We start from the raw sequence: 21,768 nt of genomic DNA, 5'->3' as shown, positions 1-21,768 counted from the left end.
AGTCACTAGGATACAATGAGGCAGGCATGGAACAGGAAAGACTGACCTCGTATTCCTAACCCATCCTAAATTCAGGAGAATAGGTCAAGTGAAACAGTAGGACCTGCTCTTTTCTCCAACAAAAGGGTGGAGGGGAAGGAGTGTTGCTGGTGCCTTCCACCACACCAAGGAACATGAGACAACCAAGCCAGGCCTGCCAGAAGCTCACGCAGAACCGGAGCCTCCTCCTTATGGTACGTGAGGCAGAAAAACAGTCTGAGAGATGCCTGAACCCAGTGACAGACCATCTATTGTCACGCTGTTTTCTTCCCATGGCCAGAGCCCTCCACCCAACAAGCTGCATCTCATGCATAGCTCAAGAGAGAACAAGGCAAAGCAAAAATGATGGTCTTGAAGATGGTAACTCGAGAAGGTCCCTCCTGATACTATAGCTGTTTGCGTTTATCCCATCAATAAGGAATAAGGAAGCAACAGTCACTCAGAAAAGCCATTAGGGTGCACCCCTCTCCCCATTTCCTTCATGTAACATCAGGACAACTTGTGCTATTTCCAGAGAGCGCGCTCTGACTCCAGCTCCCACCTTTGGTGCACATCTACATTAGCATTTCAGGTCCAATCCAGGAGTCCATTTAAAGGAGTCACACACTGCTTCAATTCACACCAGGGAACAGTTCCAGAGCACACAGACTAGATCACTTACAAATGAAGATGTGCCTCTGGAACATAACTCATGCTCCAACGACTAGCGGGTAATTCAGTCCATGAAACCACACTAAAACCAGGCTGAAGAGAACTTAAACCTTTCAAAACCTGTAGAATGGCTCTTCAACACCTTCTCCTCTCCTATTAGTCCACACTATTTGCAATTAGCAAACAGCATTTGCATGCTGAACCCATAAAGTTACTTTATTGTCCCAGAATGTGTAGATGGCATCACAGACACCTTAGTTGGAGCAGCGCCTCGGTGCTGGCACATCTATACAATCTGATAGTGCTCCTGGTTCCTAATGTGGCCAAACAGACGGGAGGCACAAGTGCATTAACAAACTAGCAAGGTTTCCAGGCCATCTGTGGTTGTGGTTAGTGTAGAGAATCCACTGCCATGTTCAAGTCCCAGAAGTGTTCCCAGAAGTTTGCAAGACAGTTGCTTCTCTCCCAAACAGCTGATTTCACAGTAGCACACGCAGGGCAAGAGAGAACAGATCCAAGCAAAAACACTCAAGGCAGCAGCAAAGCTGATGCAGTAATGAAAAGTCATCTTGAGGCAGAGGCGACTTAGGAGAATCATCATTCCTAGTGAACAAAGAGGTGATACACTGTCGAAGTATATGGAATTTGGCCCATGGGAGTGGATGTAAAAGAACAGGACTCAACAGTCCCCATGACAAACAACATTCCCGAGAGCCATTAAAAAGTAAAAAGAAGAAACCAAGACCAGGAGGATGGGGAAAAAAAAATCAGCTACTTTTTCTTTTCCCCCATTTCCTCCAAGACAGGAAAAAAACTTCACTGGTGCAGAATCCCATTACCAAATGGTCAGAAAAAGATTCAGCAATACAAGATCTTCTTAAACATTTATTTTTTGCAAACAAAGGATTACCCTTTCACCAAGCTCATCTGCAGGACTAAGAATCATTGGCAACCAGGAACACATGAGGGTGATGGGAAGTAAAAGTATTTCCAAATGCGTGATTTTAAAATGGAAAAATGTCTTTCTACTTTGTTAGTCATAAAATCCATGCAGTTTCTCCATGCTGCGCATCTGAATGAGCGCTGGGAACAGAACAATAGTCATTGAAACATGCCAAATTAATTCCACTCCAGAATTTTGTCTCTGCTAGCGAGAAACTAGGTGGGGGATGTTTACAAATCTTCCTTCATTTTTGTTGAGTTTGCATTTTCCACAGCAAACAGCAATAGCAGCAGGACTTATTTTTCAAGGGTCTAGTGAAGAATTGGTCTGGTTTTATTTTCATGACAAAGCAGCGTTCAATAAGGGAATAATTGGTATAAATACAGGCAAGATACAGATTTTTACATTTTTCAGGATTAATCGTGACAAGGTGTTGGAACAATAGTGTCCTAGTTTGGGCTGGAACAGAGTTTAACCTTTTTTCTGATTCTCTGCCCTATACCACTGAGGGGGAATGAACAAATGGGTGCATGGGGCCTGTGGGGTTAAACCACAACAACTAGAAAAATGATCTTTAGATAATCTTTACATACTGAGGCTTAAATTCAATGTAATAGTGAATACTAGCATCCATCTCTCTCCTCCACAGCCCTGTAAAATCCACACACAGAGTCCTGGCTTACAAGCAAGATACACACTTGGGTGCCTTCAGTCAATAAGGATGCACACGGCTTCCCTGTCAGCAATTGTTTTTAAAGCAGCTGTGTGATAGACGTGTGTGCACAACAATTATGGACTGTGTATCACTGCCTCTTGATGTCTGCCACTCACTGGGACAGTAAAAGAAGTGAGAATTTCTTCCTGAAAACCACTGTAGTTTTCACTTTGGGTCAAGGAAAGATGGACTTGGTGTAACAAATTGTGACTGTTTCTACATAGGGAGTTTAGCTTGTCCCAGGACACCAAAGCAGGCCTAAATCACCTTACATCAATATGTAGAAGTCCAGCTCAGAACTTGAGATCAAGATTTAAAGCTCATGTTAGCCAAGAATAATGTGCTGGCACACAGAGGGTTCTCCAAACTGCGCACAATTTGACTTCTGAGCTGGAGTGTCTTCCAGCTACACTGATATAAGAAGAAAGCCTAGAAACCAAACTTAGGTGCATAATCAGCATCTCCCACTTCTCCTTATACATGAGCATCAACTCTATACACTAATTAAGTCTAATTGACAAATTTTGCAAGGATCTGCAGAATTTCTTCCCCACTTTAGTATCTCTGCCTTTGCTACCTCCTCCTTAAAGAATACCCCAAAACCAGTGCTTTCCTTCTAAAAACTCCCTCTCCGTGGACAGTCTTACAAGGTCTCAGAAGACATAAGACCAATTCATCACTTGGTCTCATTACTCTTTAATATAAATCTTCTGGAGGTAGTGAAAGAATGAGGAAACTTACTTTCCAAGTACCTACTGGCATCATACCATAAACACTCCCAATGAGCCTTAAGAACACATTATCTAATATGTAGAACCAAGGAGGAAAACAGACATTTTGTACAAGTCTAGTTTACTTTTTAAAAGTCAACAGAAGAAGTGGTTAAAAAAAAATAGCCACTGAAATACAAACATCTTCCCTCTGCTGCTGAGCAAAGGTCATATAAGTTGCTTGGGCTTGGTACAGCATCTATACATTAACAATGTTCACGCCATTGTTGGGGCAGGGAGCAGCTGTGTGAAAATCAGCTGCCATGGATGAACTTTTTTAATGGTATGAGCCCAAGTCTAGTGGGTCTGAAAACACTGTGAGATTGTGAGCTATATAGTGCACCCATGTATAGATGGCTTTATTCATCCTCCAAGCTTATTGCACCCACCCCACACCCCAGCTCTCTTTTAGGTTCATGACTCAGAATGCTAATCGCCCAGTTGTTGTTTAGGGCTGGCTCACTGGCTGTCAAGCCAATTCTATTGCCTGTTTGACAAATGAGCTCTTTTGCCCCCTGCAAAGGCCGTAAGGAAGGTCACAAGTCTGTATACTGTGCTTCTTTCCTTCTTTACAACAAAGTTTAAAGGAGAGAATTCAAGCCAACTTAAGAAGAGGGGGGAAAAGAAGAAGAAGAAGAAGAAGGGGGGGGAAGAGGAAGAAGAAAGGGGGGGGCAAAAAGAAGAAAAAAAGGGGGGGGAGGAAGAGGAAAAAGAGGGGAAAAAATAAGAGGAAAAAAGGGGGGGAAGAAGAGGAAAAAAGGGGGGGAAGAAGAGGAAAAAAGGGGGGGAAGAAGAGGAAAAAAGGGGGGGAAGAAGAGGAAAAAAGGGGGGGAAGAAGAGGAAAAAAGGGGGGGAAAAAGAGGAAAAAAGGGGGGGAAAAAGAGGAAAAAAGGGGGGGAAAAAGAGGAAAAAGGGGGGGGAAGAAGAGGAAAAAGGGGGGGGAAGAAGAGGAAAAAGGGGGGGGAAGAAGAGGAAAAAGGGGGGGGAAGAAGAGGAAAAAGGGGGGGGAAGAAGAGGAAAAAGGGGGGGAAGAAGAGGAAAAAGGGGGGGGAAGAAGAGGAAAAAGGGGGGGGAAGAAGAGGAAAAAGGGGGGGGAAGAAGAGGAAAAAGGGGGGGGAAGAAGAGGAAAAAGGGGGGGGAAGAAGAGGAAAAAGGGGGGGGAAGAAGAGGAAAAAGGGGGGGGAAGAAGAGGAAAAAGGGGGGGGAAGAAGAGGAAAAAGGGGGGGGAAGAAGAGGAAAAAGGGGGGGGAAGAAGAGGAAAAAGGGGGGGGAAGAAGAGGAAAAAGGGGGGGGAAGAAGAGGAAAAAGGGGGGGGAAGAAGAGGAAAAAGGGGGGGGAAGAAGAGGAAAAAGGGGGGGGAAGAAGAGGAAAAAGGGGGGGGAAGAAGAGGAAAAAGGGGGGGGAAGAAGAGGAAAAAGGGGGGGGAAGAAGAGGAAAAAGGGGGGGGAAGAAGAGGAAAAAGGGGGGGGAAGAAGAGGAAAAAGGGGGGGGAAGAAGAGGAAAAAGGGGGGGGAAGAAGAGGAAAAAGGGGGGGGAAGAAGAGGAAAAAGGGGGGGGAAGAAGAGGAAAAAGGGGGGGGAAGAAGAGGAAAAAGGGGGGGGAAGAAGAGGAAAAAGGGGGGGGAAGAAGAGGAAAAAGGGGGGGGAAGAAGAGGAAAAAGGGGGGGGAAGAAGAGGAAAAAGGGGGGGGAAGAAGAGGAAAAAGGGGGGGGAAGAAGAGGAAAAAGGGGGGGGAAGAAGAGGAAAAAGGGGGGGGAAGAAGAGGAAAAAGGGGGGGGAAGAAGAGGAAAAAGGGGGGGGAAGAAGAGGAAAAAGGGGGGGGAAGAAGAGGAAAAAGGGGGGGGAAGAAGAGGAAAAAGGGGGGGGAAGAAGAGGAAAAAGGGGGGGGAAGAAGAGGAAAAAGGGGGGGGAAGAAGAGGAAAAAGGGGGGGGAAGAAGAGGAAAAAGGGGGGGGAAGAAGAGGAAAAAGGGGGGGGAAGAAGAGGAAAAAGGGGGGGGAAGAAGAGGAAAAAGGGGGGGGAAGAAGAGGAAAAAGGGGGGGGAAGAAGAGGAAAAAGGGAGGGGAAGAAGAGGAAAAAGGGAGGGGGGGAAGAAGAGGAAAAAGGGAGGGGGGGAAGAAGAGGAAAAAGGGAGGGGGGGAAGAAGAGGAAAAAGGGAGGGGGGGAAGAAGAGGAAAAAGGGAGGGGGGGAAGAAGAGGAAAAAGGGAGGGGGGGAAGAAGAGGAAAAAGGGGGTGAAAATAAACTAGCAACCAAACCCACAAATCTACCTCAAAGTGGTTTTTAGCCAGCAGCTAGCTGGACTCCTGTAAAATGTGGATTATTTCTTTACAACCAGCATTTTTAATGTGGCCTGGCACGTTATCCTTTTATCTTAAAAAGATTCTGTGAAGCAGTAAAAGTATATACAAGTTGATGGCCAGGTTATAAAATCACACAGCTGGATATAAAGCCCCACAACTCAAGGCAGAAGTAAATCAAAATCCTCCCCACCACCAAATCAGTTTACAGTAGAGGAATCCTTTTGAATACTCAATCCTGGGCCAAAAAAACATTCAAACTTCTGTTTACACATCATGCAATTGCAGCACCAAGTTCAGCTTTGATAAAGACGTAGTTCATTGGAACAGCAAGAGTCTCCAAAGAATGGCTGAGGTTAGAAGGAGCCTCTGGAATATTTTAATTTCTATAGAAAAACCTACTACATTTGAACCCTGAGCTAATGCATATTAAACTGCTCTAGGCGGTTTTATTTGCTTGTCTTAAAAACATGGCATTTTCTCCCACTTTCGGGATCTGATTACAAATGGTTTAAGATGACTTGATAACAGATGTCCAAATCTCAAGTAAAAACACGGCTTTAGCTCCCAGCTACTAGCAATTCTGAATTGAATACATTTTTCCTAGGAATGTGGGTTCCTTCCCATACAGAAAATATGTAGAGCCTAACAAACTATTATTCAGAACACCCTCTAGCTGTAAGACTGATATATTTTAGACTTCGAACACAAGACTATAGCTGTTTTCCTTTCACCTGCTCATTCATTCTAAAGAAGAATCATTTGTGTTACCTACTGAAATTATATAAAAATGTTAAAATCTCTTCTAGAAAGCCATTCCAAAATTAAGTTCTTCTCTGGAGCTTAGATATAGGTCTAAACTCTGTGAGTATGCTAAGAATATGAAATAAAACTCATTTTTACATCTTTATGAAAAAAAAATCACAGCAACTCTTTCTAAGCCTATTCAAGCCATCCAACATGAGTATCATAAGGTACGCAAACATACATACATATATCGGTGTATATGGTATGAGTTAATTAATATCGCGTTGCTATTTGTAATTATCTACATCCAAGGTACATGCAAAGAGCAGTTAGAATCTAAGTTAACAACTCACTTCTGCAAAGCAAAATTTGTCCCCAATTTTTAAGTGGCAAAACTCCAGTGCTTCCAATGTGTTATTTGTTCTGCTGCAACTGCCAGTTATTATGCCTTAAGTGAACATCTCTTTGTAACTTACCCAGTGTTTTCTATTAAAAGGAAAAACATTATGTAACTGAATATCATTGTACGATCACTATCAGCGGGTTTTATCATTTTCAATCTTTCAAACAAAGACGAAAAGCAAACTGGCTCTAGTTTTAGCTTTTGTCTTTTAGCAAGTCATCCCTTCATCCAGTAACCCAACACATACTGACTTGTTTAGTATATTACATCTTGATATTTCATTGTCTCTCAACTTTTGCAGCAAAACAAACTAAATATCAGGCTCCGGTTCACAATGTTTTCTCTTTCCCTGCCCTTCTTTCTTCCCATTTCCAAGTTGATTTTACAGTCTTGCAACAAAACGTGTTCCAGCAGACAGTTTTATTTGCACAAGAAAAACAGTTATTCTACCTCAGGTTTGGCTTGAATTTTGGGCTTCATTTTGGTTTGGGTTTGGTTCTTGGTTGCGGTTTTTGTTGTTGTTGTTTAAGAAGAACAGCAATTAGCATGTTATGTGAAGGCAAAGCCAAGGAGGCTTATTTTATGATACAGAGAAAGAGGAAAACATGGAGGTTGGTGCTATATTCAACTTACCTTCTCATTCCATGCCCACAATCCAATCCCAAGAAATGCTATGCCAAGGAACTAAAGGAAATAAAAATAAAAGTATATCAGAGCAGGAACAATAAGTTACCATATATATATATATATATATATTTTAAACACACATATTGACTCATCCTCTCTGTTGGATAATCAATTTTATCAGGACTGTGGGGGCCTACTGAGATTTTTAAAATACGTATGTGGTGGTTGTTTATTTTACAACTCGACCATTGTAACTGGAAGAACATAAAACCCGTGCAGCTCATTGAGGGATATTCCACATAGGAACAGTAGGTGCAAAACCCGTCACTTTCTCAGCATCAAGCAAGGTTTTTTTTGAGTTTGTCAGACTCAAAGCAAACTCCACAGTCAAGCAACAGGTTATTTTACTGTTGTAATATCAGCACCTGCACAAACAGCTGCACTCGCAGCTCTCTGCCAGTGTCAGAAAGTCATTAAAGCAAAGTCCAGAACACGCGTGTACTATCAGTTTTAGCAATGTTGTCCACAGAAAGCTGTTTAAATATAATGTTACCCATGATTTCTAGGGGAAAATAAAAATAATAGAGGTTTAAAGAATAAGAATTTTTTACAACCCTGAAGACATTTTATAACCTGATATTGAATGTTTCTGGATTTTGTAAAGGAAGTTACAGTCCCTTTCTCCTCCAAGGGACTCAAAAACACCAAACTTGACAGTATCTTTCCACCATGATAGAAAAGGGAATACGATATTGTTATATTCTCCCTGCCACTGAATAAGTTAGACTGTGTCACCTCCCTTCAAATACTACAGACAACCCACACTAAGGATCAGTGAAACGAGCAGAACAAGCACTGTGTCTCCCAAAATCACCACTGTGTCTTTGGCATGACACACTACTAATCATGGAGAATGTTTGAAAACATAGTAGGCGTCCAAGCACATCTCTAAATGTCTATTTGTTCAGCTTTCATCTCTGGTTTTCAAAACCTAAGTGCTGGCTAAAAAGGAAACTATATTCACTCTGGTTTTGGGGCATGTAATAGGATGTTGCTTAAACATCAAACTCTGGTTTTCTTTGTGGTTTCTGCACACTGCAGTGTATAGATTTATTTTGGCACACAGAACGCTTTCTCTTAAGATTTGTGTAAGCAGTTCAGTATCCTAATGATTTTTTCTTTCACAAAACAGAACAAGAGTGTTTTTCTGTTGAAAGTTATTTTAACAGCTTCAAAACAAGATTCCTTCTTCCTTAGACACACTTTTAAGAGGCATTTTTAGCTTTATATTAGAATACCTGTAAAACATAATTGAATATCAAGCTGAATATGATCACAGCAATACCCTGAAGTTCCCTAACACCCCCTGTACCTCACCCAGAATATCATCTAAACTAACTGGTAATAAAACTCTCCATTTTGGCTTGAAGAGTCATGACTGTAAATTTAAACAATACTATGAGCCAGTATTCTTCAAAGGGAAAGTATCATAGGCTTGGCTTTATTTTAATACAAGATTAATTGTCTACAAAGTACAAGAGATGGATTTGAGAACGTCAGTAGAGCCTGCCGACGTGAGTCAAAACAACCATCCTACCTGTATCAACACTGCTCTTTTTCTACTGTTATACATATATGTATATACATATATATATATACATGGCTTGCCAGAAGAGTGTGTGTAGTCCTCCTGCCTGCAGTGATTATTTGAAACTTGAGATAAAGCTGTACAAGTTCCCAAATCACTTTCAGATAAATGCAGTTAATTCATTTTTGCAGTAACAGGCTCCTTTGCTTCTTTCTCACACAGCCAAAGGCACCAAGATTCAAGGAATAGGAACGAGGAAAAATACAGAAATTCTTAAGCTCTTATTCTAACAATTCTTAAACTGTTATTTGTAGAGAGGTAAAAAAAAATATTTTGCTATTATAGTAGCTTAATATGGTTTTTCAACAGAATAAGCACGGAAAAAAAGAATGAAAGGATTTGATCAGTGGCTGTGAATGTAACCGAAGAGCCATACGCATCAGCTGCAAGTCTGGCTCAGATCCACTAGTTTTATTAAATGCAATCCAGTCAAGCGTCCTGATCCTTCACCAGAAGTTGAGATTTAAGGGTAAGATTGCAAAAGGTGACTTAGAGCAGACTAAAGAGGTCTCAAGCCAGGCCGAGCTCATCTCAGTCTATGGATTGGGTAAAGAGACGCTACTACACTAAACCAAAGCGCCTGAAAAACTGAGATTGTCAAAGCTTCTGGTAAACCTGCCAAGAAAAAACGGGAAACTGAGTTCTCAGAGTTTTCAAGAGGACCAAAGAATTACATGCTGCTCAGTCCTCTCCATATCCCAAAATGGAAAGCTCTGTCCTGTTGCCTTTTGAGCAGCTGATGAAACAGGAGCAACAGATAAGATCCATTAGGAGAAAAAGGTTTGGGAGGGAACCACAAAATCAAAAGCTAAATGGCATTAAGAAAAAAATAGATCAATTAATGGAGAATCTATTATTTGCTCTCAGTAATCTCTAATGACAAAAACCAGATTTATACCTCCCACCAGGATTAACCTTGGATTTTCTTGACAAATATGAAAGAAACTCCTGCATAGCCTAAAAGGAGTTGAAAGTGTTTAGCAAAAATCCACCTGTATTTTTGCTGTTGGAACCAGAAGTAGAACAGAACACGTAACCCATTTATCTTGCAGCCCTTCTGCCGATGTCTCCAAGACATTTTGTCCTGCTTGCTTGTAATCAGAAAGAAAATCTCTTTGCATCTGAAGCAGGGTGAGATGGCATACACATCAGCTCAGGTAAGTCTGGAAAATTTCACTTACATCCATTAAATTATGCCAATGAAAAGGTGGAAGTTTGCCTCACTATCTACAAAACACTCTACAGAGAAAAACAACCTCAATTCTCCACAGACATCCAGCAAGACCATTTAGATTGACTATAAACAGTCACCAGATGTGGGGCAGAGCTTGTAAAATCTTGATACTTCTCTTTTTTAAACAACAATTTGCAGGAGAACATTAAAACATTCCTCCAGACTATGATAACCTTGCAAGAAAACTTGCACAGTAGTACTTTCTCAGCCATAGGTTCTCTATTCACAAACATGAAACTAATGCGTTCAAATGTCTTTTCTATGAAGAGATGTTACTCTACAATACTGAATTTTTCACCTCAGCTGACAGTTTTCAACCAGAAGTACAACAACCACAGACCAAGCAGTAAAAGGTTGGTTAATGTGCCACATGCATGAATGTATGTCCATGTGTGAATGCATTAAAGACTCATGAGACAGCAAACTATTCTGCAGCCACCTCATTTCACCTTCACGGCGACAACACAAATGCACTAGCAGAAGTATGTCCGAATTTTGGGAGTTCAGAACCAATTTTTCCTTGCAAGAGCTGGTTTGGGGTGGTTTTGAGTCCCGTATTTATTCAGGCAGTTATGAAAACCACCTACCTGCTGTAAGACTCTGCACACAGGGTCAGCAAGGAGACTCCCAGGATCCCTATGGGTGCTGTGGGTTTATTGTGTGGCAATATGCTGTAGGTTATTCCAAGCGAGATTGTTTTCCATGCGATTCAAGCCAGCACAGCACGTGAACGCAAGGTACAGTATTTTACTGACAAGTGCAGCAGTGATCAGGACTACGTGAAGTGTGATATTTCCCATCCTGACATCAAAATCAAGAAAACACAAGACTTCCCCACGGACTGGAAAAGCCCAGATGAACCATTTTGCCCTAAGCTGCTCTTCTGCAGCGCTCTGCGCTCAGACTCACAGCTATTTCAAACTCAGAATACTCACTGCTTGCTTTAAAGTATTTTACACCAAATCAGTCCGTTTGCTTTTTAAGCCAGGGGAAAACAAACAAACAGAAAACCCCCACAACTTAATGTTTGTGTCACAGCACAGAAAGAATTGTTGGGTTTGTTATTTGTTTTTAAACAGCCCTGGCAGAGAAGCTGCACCAAAACAGAAATTAAAATGCAGTTTCACGCAGTTTTTCTTCATTTCATGCCATTCATGTGTATTCTGCATTAAATATGTCGATTAGCATTCTTTCCACCAAAGCAAACAGGACATCCTCTCAAGTCACCAGCTTCTGCCTGTCCCAGCATCACAGGAAAGGAAGGTACCAGAAGTCTGCTCTGCTCTTTCTTCCATCCACTCCAGTCCCAATAACTGTTCCATTCTCAACACAATTATAGCAGTTCATTTTCATGCGGCTAAACATACATGGTGAGCACGGGAAGGGAAAACTGCTCAAAGCATACATACACATTTACATAGGATTATGTTCTCCTAAAGCCCATTTCTTGTTTTGTCTTGAGACATCACCAGCAGGAAAACTATGTACCACAGTCTGTGAATGAAGATGCTGCGTAGGTGACTTAGTTGCCATTTTGGTTCACAGCAACATTCAGATATAGACTGAATATAGACTAAAAGACGGCAAATCCAATTCCATTTTCTGTGCAGCTTTTAAAAAACACTAAACAATCTTTCACAGATAAATGTCTCAGCAATACCGCTTCCCTCCCTATACAAAACACACACAAGTGAAAGAAAAAAGATCCCAGTTTCTACACATTTTGCTCAGCCGAACCAGAGACACGCTGATTTTATAGATTTTATAGAATCATCCAAACAGACCCAAGAACACAAGGAGAAAAGCTGCCTGCTCCACCTTGCAGGACTCCCAACATGATGCTTCCTAATGAAACATTAAGCACATACGACCCAATTTTTCAAAGCAAGGTACTGTGGCTGTTAATGTATCTTTCATTTTCACCAGCATGGGGATTTCTGGTTTGTCTGACAAGTAACCAAAATATCTATACTCTCTCTCCCTTCAAATGCACAGTCAGCTGCCTTTATTTCCTTATTGCCTTCTCTGGGTCTTTAATTACAAAAGCAGGACATCTGCTTTCTGTTACTGTTGCTCTATGTATTTATTTTATTGCTTTCTGGTGCTGCAACTGTAATCACTGCCAATCAGCTCGGAGCAAGAGTCCCTCAAGACTCAAGTCCCTCTCCTCTTGTCCACAGAAATTGATATACTGGAAAACAGAAAAGGGAGGATGAATTGGACCCTATTTCCCCTGCTCCAACTTTTGAACAACTCCCCTCAAGCCTAGATAAATTAAACTTAACTCTTTCCAAGTTCACAATGAGACTCTAAAACTCAGCTCCTGTTGTCTAAAGAAAATACTTTATTTGTTGCAGATTTTTTTTAAAGCACACGAAACTTATGCATAGCAGTCGCTTTGTAAAATTCTTCACTAAAAGCCTTTGGGAGAATAAAGTTTTTGTTTATGTGAGATGTAGCTGATTTCCTAAAACTAGTACCTTTTCCCCCCTACAACAATAAAATCGAGGACCTTTAAGGTAAATAACCCACACCACTACCACTCAGAAACATTTAAAGAGTGTACAGAGTTGAAGTAATAAGACATCTCCATTCCCTGTCACTTTGGTACATTCATCTCACATAGATCTTTCCCTTCTATTCTTCTTTACACTCAATTGGTCCTTGTTTCACCATCCTCTCTTCCTCTGCTCTCTCAGAGCCCAAAAGACTATGTGGGAAGACTGAGAAATTCGGCTGCATGCACCTCTCCATGGGCCTCTTCCCTGCCTTTGCTTCTGAGCTGAATTAAGTGCTCCATGTCCCTCTACTTTTCCATCCCACATCATTCTCTTCATCAATGCCATTCCACCTCTGGCTCACCTCAGTGCAAACCGCCCAGCCTGAGCCTCAGGCTATTCAGATGCAGCCCCACCATAAACGCTCGCTTATTTCAGCTGCAAGCAGGGAGGTTGTAAAATATAATTCAGGTATTTGATACAGCAAACAGAAAGGACCTGAGCTGCTCTTTTTCCATAGTAACAAACAGGCAACTACATTGCCTACACAATGGATTTAAGTAGTTGAGAATATAAAGAGCGCATAGCCAGGAGACACAGGCAGGTAGGCTTGTCAACACAGCACCATACTCAATGTTCAGCGTTTCCTCTTGGGAAAGCAGCCTCAGCTCCCAACTGGGCTTGTACGCTATGGCAGATGAGTCCCAAAATCTCCCATCGCAGCTACACAAGCTGCCATGTCACATTCAGTGAACACCACCAGCTTTACAGACAAACTGAGCCAAACTGTTTAATCTGCCTCTCCAATTTAAAAACACAGAACAAAAATAAGGGAATGGACACAGAGCAAACAGTGAACAAAAACCCGGCCTGCAAGTGCACACACAGCTTTTTACAGCTAATTCTACAACAGCTTTATTGCCTCTTACCTCCAGCAAATGCTTATTCCTGGATCTTTTTTAGGGATCCCCCACAGTAAGATGTTCAAAGCCATTTACAAGCCCAGGTATCCAAAATCCCGACCCTGATACGATGTGACTATAGCCTATCACATCCCTCCCCAGATCAAATCCAACTCAGAACTATAAACTCTGTAATGGCAAATGCACATTTATATGGCATATGTTAATACATGAAATAAGTCAACTTGTCACAGCACCAAGTGTGTGACACAACCACACACACAAACACTGTCACCATGCACAGGGAACTGGATTTGGTTCGACTTTCTGCATTCACCCATCATTTTAACTTGCTCCACAAACTACAACTCCTACTTACATAGGAAAAGTCATTTTTTTACTTTCTGCTCAGCCCCAAAAGGGTTTGAAGACAAAAGGTATATGAGCAGCACAAAGCAGTCATTTAATCATAAAATTGTGAATACTGGGTAAGTTTCCATGCTCAGCTGGGCATTATTATAAAAGAGAAAAGAAAGCACTTAGCTTTTGCTATTGAGTGCCAGCAGTAAAACTGATTTAAACAACTTTGGCTGTTTCCCATGGAACAGTCACCCTACACAGAATCTCAAAAGGGACCCGTACAATCCATAGACCCTCAACTCCAGTTTCCCAGGCAAAACCCACTACATTTGGCTCGATCAGCTGGAAGATAACGAGACTATAGAAAACACCATCTTTAAGAGTCCCACAAGACCTTGTTGAAATAGCGTTAGGACACGAAGCGAATAAAGCAGAGCTCTGTCGGGCTGAGGGGCTCAGAAAGCCGCCCGACCACCCCGATAGCAGATTTCTCATCATTAATATTAAAGTCACGGATAGAAGGAGATGAAGAAATATGTGTTCTAACAAACCTGTGATGGAAACAAAAGCAAAAGCACCAAGGAGAAATTTTCTCAGCATTGCTTAAAAGGCTTCATCTTCTAAAGGATTAATTCCACACCACACATAATGATTTATTCTAATGATGTATTTATACAGCAAACAAGGTGCATCTCAGCTGCTAATCAGAGATGAATAATTCCTGCTACAAACATCAATGTAAGGATGGACATAAAAACTTTAACACAAGTGTAAACGAGAACACGTGCAGCATCAAACTGCTAAACCAAGTTCAACCTCCCTGCCTGCACCGCAATTTGAATCCACGCTAGCAGAGAGAATAAACGTTTTGCAGACATTTGTGACAAACACACAGGCAACAGGAGAGAAGACAACATGAAAGGCAATGGCAATGGCAATGACATGCTTGCCCAGACAAGGATTTGCAAAGGAAACTTCTCATAGCTGCTCCAGTTCTCAGCCCTGCTTTTGGCTAAGAACAAGTATGTTTTGTAAGCCACTTCCAAACTATCAAGTAGTAAATGCAAAAAAGAGCAAGGAAAAGCAATGTCAAGCATCTTTTCTTATTCTTCTCAATAATTTCACCTACTGAACTCTTTTTGCAACAACTGGAATTATTTGTATCTCAACTAACAGGCCAAGGAAAATCCAGAATGTTCTGCTTGCCTTTCATTTCATAACACTTCAACCTGGGAAATCTCCCCCTTAGATCATCTGCTATGAGGATGTGAGAAACCTTTGAGAACACAAATTGTTTTCTTTTAATTGCTTTTGTGTACTTTTAGATATTTATTCATTTCAGCTGAAACATCAAGAGCCAGGAAGAGACCTTTAAATGTGGTCCTCCCTTGCTGCACAAACACTGTAATTAATCCTGCTCTGGGCTACCCAAAGTGAGAGAAAAAGTCTTCAGCAACACACAGCTGTGCAAACTGTCACCAAGAATCCTTCACCAGTAGCTCACGTCCTTCCCTTCACATAGTGAAGAAAGGTGACCGCAAACAAACAGGAGCAGTAGGAGGGCTGAACATATGTGCCGTACAGATGGAATGGAATTTAACAATCCAAACAGTATCATATACTTAAGGACTAAGAAAATATCTGCTATAAGCTGGAAATGTATTCACTGGAAACACAGCAGAAGACAGCCTTGGATTTGCATGCAGTGTGTGAGCTAGCAAGTTGATGGAATATACAAAAGGGCAAAATAAGATTTTGTGACATTTAATAAAAGTTTCTCAGAAAGAATGTAATTGCTTTCTCTAAGTTTCCCTCAATTTCATATCTCTACAAAGGTCTAAAATGACCAGCACCACCAGTATGGCTGTAGCCTGCAGGCTCCTCTTTCAAATGTCACCTCAACCAGCAGCAGTGTCCAACTGTACGTGTTATAGCACACATTACAACTCCTGTATGAGACCTCGCTGTGCCCCTCCAAAACTCAGCAATGAGTAAACCCAGGATTTTTGCACATAGACCCATAACATTTAGGATATAGTTGGGCCTGTTAGCATAAAGCTGCAGGTTCACTAACTGTACTTCAGCAAAGCCAGGGAGATGAGGAATCCCAGTGAATATACACTTAAATGCAAACACACATATGAGATGACACCCCTGCCCCTTTACGGTGCCAGGCTTTTTATTATGGAACATGTCAACATCTCCTCGTGTTAAACTTGGGTGTCCCTGGTAGATGACCCAGCTCATGCCATACAAACGGCAGGTATAGGGTTTTCTAGGATCAGGTCCATAACTGCGTTTCCCCGAAGTCACTCACCAACACACTTTCATTCGGACCTTCGTTCAACCACCCCCAGTCAGCCCTCCCCACCTGCCCAGGAAGCACAACATGCTGTGTTTCCAGGTCAGGTTCCTCAGTGTGTACCACTTGGATCCATCTCCATAACAATCACAAATGAACCCCACGACATTTGGTTCGGCGCTGTTCACACAGGAGGCATGAAAGGAGCCCAGTGTGACGCCAGCGCGCTCCCAGCACCGCCACGCTGTTCTAGTTGTACTCACACGACCTCTGCTCGCCTTCTGGCGCTGCCAAACAGGCAGAGAACAAGCAAGTGCAGGGTGGCACGTCAGATCCTCCCCCTCCATGCACCAAATCAAGCAATTACTCTACAGCAGTCACCCTCGGGGCATTAGAAAGAGAGAGAATGGGGAACAGTGTACAGCGTGCATGAAGTGATTTTTCTCTCTCCTTCAGTTATTACAGTAATTAGCACTACTAGCTCTTGCCTCAGGAAAAACCATGCACATGTTGAAGTGATACGCCCCAAATTAAGGAAAGGGCTTCCTTCCCTGCCCTGCCATGTCAGTCAATATAGATGATGTTTATATAACAGTGCAGGACAACAGATCTATCCCGTAGCTTTCTCCCTTGTCAGTGTAGTCTGTCACCAACTTGTTCGGTGCTCCTACTCCTGCCTCTCCTACACAACTCCTGACAAAACACACGTCTCTGAGGATGAGCTACAGGAACTTACAAGCCCCATTTGGTAAAATGAGCCCCTGCACTCTCAACCAACATCATCACATATATGCACAAAGAGCTGCTGATCAGGCAGGAGGCCGTGTGGAGGCTGGAGCTGCGAAAGCAGCAGCAGGAGAAAACCCACACTCCACAATGGTCCCAGTGACTAAGAGACATTGGTTTTGGCTGCTGGCTGAGCCAACTGTCTGTCCCTATGACATACTGCATCTATTAATATTACTGATCTAGATATATTAAATAGAACTGAAAAAATAAAAGATTTAATTTTTTTTTAATGTTAGAAAAAATTAGGAATCATTAGTTCTCTGGGAACATACAATTGGGATATACGAACACACTAAACTGTGGCACAATTCTCTCTTGACTTCCCTCTTGACCTTAACGGTAGCTGAGAACTACTGGAAGCTTTGAAAACTCTCCCCGTAATTACTGCTAATATCCGCAGTACCTGACCTAAGAGAACCAATTTATCACCATACATCTAGTTATACTGAGAAGTGGAAAAAAAACCCATAACGGTAAACTGGCACGCTTTCCTTAATTCAGATGCCATCCATTCACATTACAGAATCAGTAGGCTAAAAATTGTACCACTGTATCTGAAGCCACCTGAATCTCCTCTTTCAAAACAGTTTTTATTTTAGAAAGCCTAATTTTAATGAGAATACCTACCAGCCTTACCAGATCTTCTGCTCTGTCATTTTGAGACGCAAGCAATCGGGTTTGCAACTGAAATTGTTTCACCTTTCCACCTGAGAATAGCTACCTGTATTTTGTGTTCCCTCATGTAATGCATCAGTCCAATCCACTTTTTTAAATAGTCATCTCCCTTGCAAAATTAAGGCATCTTACAGATTACAGTTTTGCTGGAGAAAAGGAAGTATCATATATACAGATTCCCTCTTCATCAGTTCAAGGATTCCCTCAGTTCTTGGCTCCCAGTAAATATTAAATCATTAGATCCAATTTGTGCAATAAGAAAATATTCATATATACTTACCAAATAAATCCATTTTTTTCCCTCAGCAACTTCACTGATCAATGTAACATACTTAAACAGACCCTAGCGCTCTTCCTACTTCTGCTGTATCAATCAATAAGTGTGGGAGCAAAATCAAAGACCCTGAGCTCCCCAACAGCATGTCCTACATATTGGAGCAAACAATAAAAAGGGTTTTTTTTGCTACTTCGCTATATTTGCTACGCAGCCTTTCCATAACTGGGGGCTGAAAACACTGGAAGTTTGTAGTAAAGCAAGGGGACAGCTACTCCATGGGTAAATCTCAGCTGACAGAAGCAATCAAGAGCTCAGCTTAAGCTCTGCCATATACTTTCTACTTAATCCACTCTTCCAAATCCCATCACCAAGGGCTTTCCAAGTAATCCAGCCATCCCATTACTCCAGCTATAGACAAGGTAATAATATAGACGCTAAAATAATCATGGACGTATATATGCGTATATATAGACCACATGCACGCACTTAGACCTTTGTGCAGAAGTTCTCACCAATACACAGTCTTCCAAGTTAATGAGAGATCTTAATAAATGCAAAATCAGAAGTTGGGTATATTTTTGTAGGAATAAGATTTTTTTCATATTGATCAGAATATTTCTCTGGCTCTAAAAGATAAAATATAATGAGACACTAATAAAAATACTTCCCAGACCTCAGACTCTTCTATGCCTTCCTTCCCTTATTTTCTTTCTTCTTTTTGTTTTTACAGTGTGTAGCTCCAAGTCCTTCCTAATATTTACACTGCAATCAAACTCACAATTTGGGATAGTCCTTCCTGTATTCAACGATCTTAAAAATTGCCTATCTGAAGAAGTCCCCTTGGAATTACACGAAACCACTGTTATGTATAGCATGTACAACGCACAGCATGATAAGCTGCATGATAAGCACCCAGGTAAGTTCTCATTAGCAAGACACCTCATTTCCTAATGAAAGTAAACATACCAAATACGCAATTAAAAATACCACGGAAAAACACAGTATCTGTTTGTAGAACAGGTGAGCTGTGCTCAATGAGTGACTTCCACACTGAGCAAGACTCTGAGCTTGGCCTAGCTCCTCAAGAAACGATGTGCTTCTGTTTTTCCACACCTATGGTAAAGCTGCCGATGTGTGGGCACCTGTGCCACAATATTTACTTCCAGATTTTTACTCTGAATTTTCACGTTAGAAGCGTCTTTCATTCATTATTAAAATAATAGAAATTCAGTAACATTGTCATGTTATCAAACCTGATGCAGGTGAACCAGTAGTCCATCTATCCCTTCCATGCCTCTAAGAAAGGGCACTGTGGAACACCTTATAACAAAACTATACAAATTGTTAGCCTTCAAAGTGTAGAAAGACAGCTATTTTTAATCCTTTTGAATAAGTCTACTGCTATCCATTTTGCATAGAAAAACAATTCCTTATGAAAGTAATCTTTTTCACCCCAACAGACACATCAACTGGATCCTCCTACTGAAAAAGCGCCAAGAAAATGCATATATAGAAGCAACCTCGTGTCACCCTCACCTCACTGTTTACACAACAGTTTTGCCAGAAGCACGTGTACAAGCTCAAAGTCACCACCATTTTTACACAAGACAAATTATGCCCAACCCACTTTTTGGTGACTACAGACTACAGGTTATTCCTTTTTCTTTATACAGTCATTAAAGGCATTTACCAGTTTGCTGTCCTTTGGGTTTGTAAATAAAGATCCTAAGCTTGTTTCTTCTTTTAGGGCCAGCAATCAATTGTTTGCTTTCTTATAGACTCCGAAAGATCCATGTCATTGTAGAAGTGCCTAGAGCTAGATATAACACCCAGCTAAGCCTTATAGGGACTAAATATAGCATAAGGATTACTCTCTGTATTTTGCAGATTATACCGCTTCATTTTTATGCTCCGGTGTGAAGCCTGCAGTTTGTGTGGGGGAGCTTTTTATTGTCGGCTCATTCAACTTAAAATTTACCCCAGGTCTTTGAAACATGTTATAATTTTTAAGCTTTATTTTTGTAATTATTTTGTAATTCCTGGAGTGAGGAAAGCCATGGGAAGTGGGGGAATCCTCCTCAGAAATGTCTAAGTGCTGTATGTGTGTATATGTATCCGGAACCTGGAAGTTTGGGGCAGAATTTCCTTGCTCTGAGATTCTAAACAAGCATAAGCCATCTGAGTAATCCTATTTTAAACCATTTTCTGTGAGGAATTGCCACATGTTCGATGCTGTTCTTTGCACTTCTGCACTTGACTGTGTCAGCGTTCGAGTGGCTGCTTGTGTGTTGTCTCCACTGAATGGATGAGTTCATTCTGTCTAGATATCTGTAATTTGTTAAAATAAGCTTGACGTCTCCTTCTAACTGCTATAAAAAAGCTTAATGAATGCGCTGTTTTCCTTTACCCTGGTTCTTAACAAAAATATTGAATGATACTAGACATAAGACAGGCACCTAGAAACTTACTCGTCATCTCCTTCCATTAGTGAGGTATTGGTAATTACTTGCTTAATTAGCTTTTTCTCTTCATTCCTACCGTGATCCTACTAGGTTCCTGCTTTCCCCAAACTTGGTTATAACAGTGTCTTAAGGAAAATTCCTGCAAAATGCTCCAGACTAGTTAATGGGGAGATAATGGGGCCCAGAACAGGTACAAGAGAACTTGTGGGTGGATACTGCCGTAAGAATAGGATTTTTTACTTTGTATGTTGACGTTAATCAAAATAGTTTCAACTGCAAATTGCGCAGCTGCAGTGTCTGTGTCCTCAGGGAAACAGTTTTGATCAAAATGCAGCGAGTGTCTTGTAAGAACACCTAAAATGTGCAGTCTTGGGGCATGAAATAGTAGGAATAGTCTTTCTAATATCTATCAGGTTTTATTTTATAAAGAATACAAAGACAGCTATCGGATTTATCTCTTTTTTTGCTAGTTATATTTGTCCTCATCTGAAAGGAGGAAAAGAAGCTGCTGCTCATTATTTGATGTGCTTCAGAGCCGTTATTGATTTTGGACATTTGATAAATATCTGAACTAATGGATACTCCGTTGCTTTTTCAAGTGGGACAAGACTTGGCAGAAGTTTGCATTGGTACGTGACAAACCTGTACCCTTGTGCCCAGGAATGCCAATGGTACCTGGGGTGGATTAGAAGGGGGTGGTCAGTAGGTCAGAGAGGTTCTCCTGCCCCTCTGCTCTGCCCTGGTGAGACCACACCTGGAATCTTGTGTCCAGCTGTGACCCCTCAGTTCCAGCAGGACAGGGAACTGCTGGAGAGAGTCCAGCGCAGGGCAACAAAGATGAGGAAGGGAGTGGAGCATCATTCGTGTGAGGAAAGGCTGAGGGAGCTGGGGCTCTGGAGCTGGACAAGAGGAGACTGAGGGGTGACCTCACTCATGTTTACATATATCTAAAGGGTGAGTGTCAGGAGGATGGAGCCAGGCTCTTCTCGGTGACAACCAATGACAGGACAAGGGGCAATGGGTTCAAACTGGAACACAGGAGGTTCCACTTAAATATGAGAAGAAACTTCTTCTCAGTAAGGGTGGCAGAGCCTGGCCCAGGCTGCCCAGGGGGGTTGTGGAGTCTCCTTCTCTGCAGACATTCCAACCCGCCTGGACACCTTCCTGTGTAACCTCATCTGGGTGTTCCTGCTCCATGGGGGGATTGCACTGGATGAGCTTTCCAGGTCCCTTCCAACCCCTGACATTCTGTGAAACCAGGTTATCGTGAGCCTGTGTTTTGATTCCCGTCTACTGTCTAAGCTTAAAAAGCAGCAGTAGCCTAAATTCCCTTCCCCCCCCGTTTTGTTTCTCAAAAATACCGTAAAGGACTCTAAAGAAAAAAGACAGTAAGAATACCTAAGGAGATGCTTCCTTCTGAAACTTTCAA

The 21,768-nt window shown here is 41.7% G+C and overlaps 1 protein-coding gene across 2 annotated transcripts in view; it reads right to left on the bottom strand.

Moving 5' to 3' along the window:
- The window catches only part of TSPAN5 (tetraspanin 5), a 74,517-nt gene that overhangs the window by 16,517 nt on the left and 36,232 nt on the right, over positions 1-21,768 (bottom strand). Inside the window, exons 1-2 of one of the 2 annotated variants that reach the window (XM_065062380.1) lie at positions 9,833-9,976; positions 7,199-7,249 (exon numbers count right to left, since the gene is read on the bottom strand). In XM_065062380.1, coding sequence (XP_064918452.1) covers positions 7,199-7,249; positions 9,833-9,961 — 180 coding nt within the window. In that variant the 5' untranslated portion in view covers positions 9,962-9,976. Of the gene's footprint in view, positions 1-7,198; positions 7,250-9,832; positions 9,977-21,768 lie in introns of those variants that run through there. The other variant, XM_005498019.4, reaches the window with a different exon arrangement.

Source organism: Columba livia, chromosome 4 (genome assembly GCF_036013475.1).
Source record: "Columba livia isolate bColLiv1 breed racing homer chromosome 4, bColLiv1.pat.W.v2, whole genome shotgun sequence".
NCBI classification, from domain to species: Eukaryota; Metazoa; Chordata; class Aves; order Columbiformes; family Columbidae; genus Columba; species Columba livia.
Note: the sequence above shows the minus strand (reverse complement) of the source record. Positions and strands in the feature narration are given on the sequence as shown.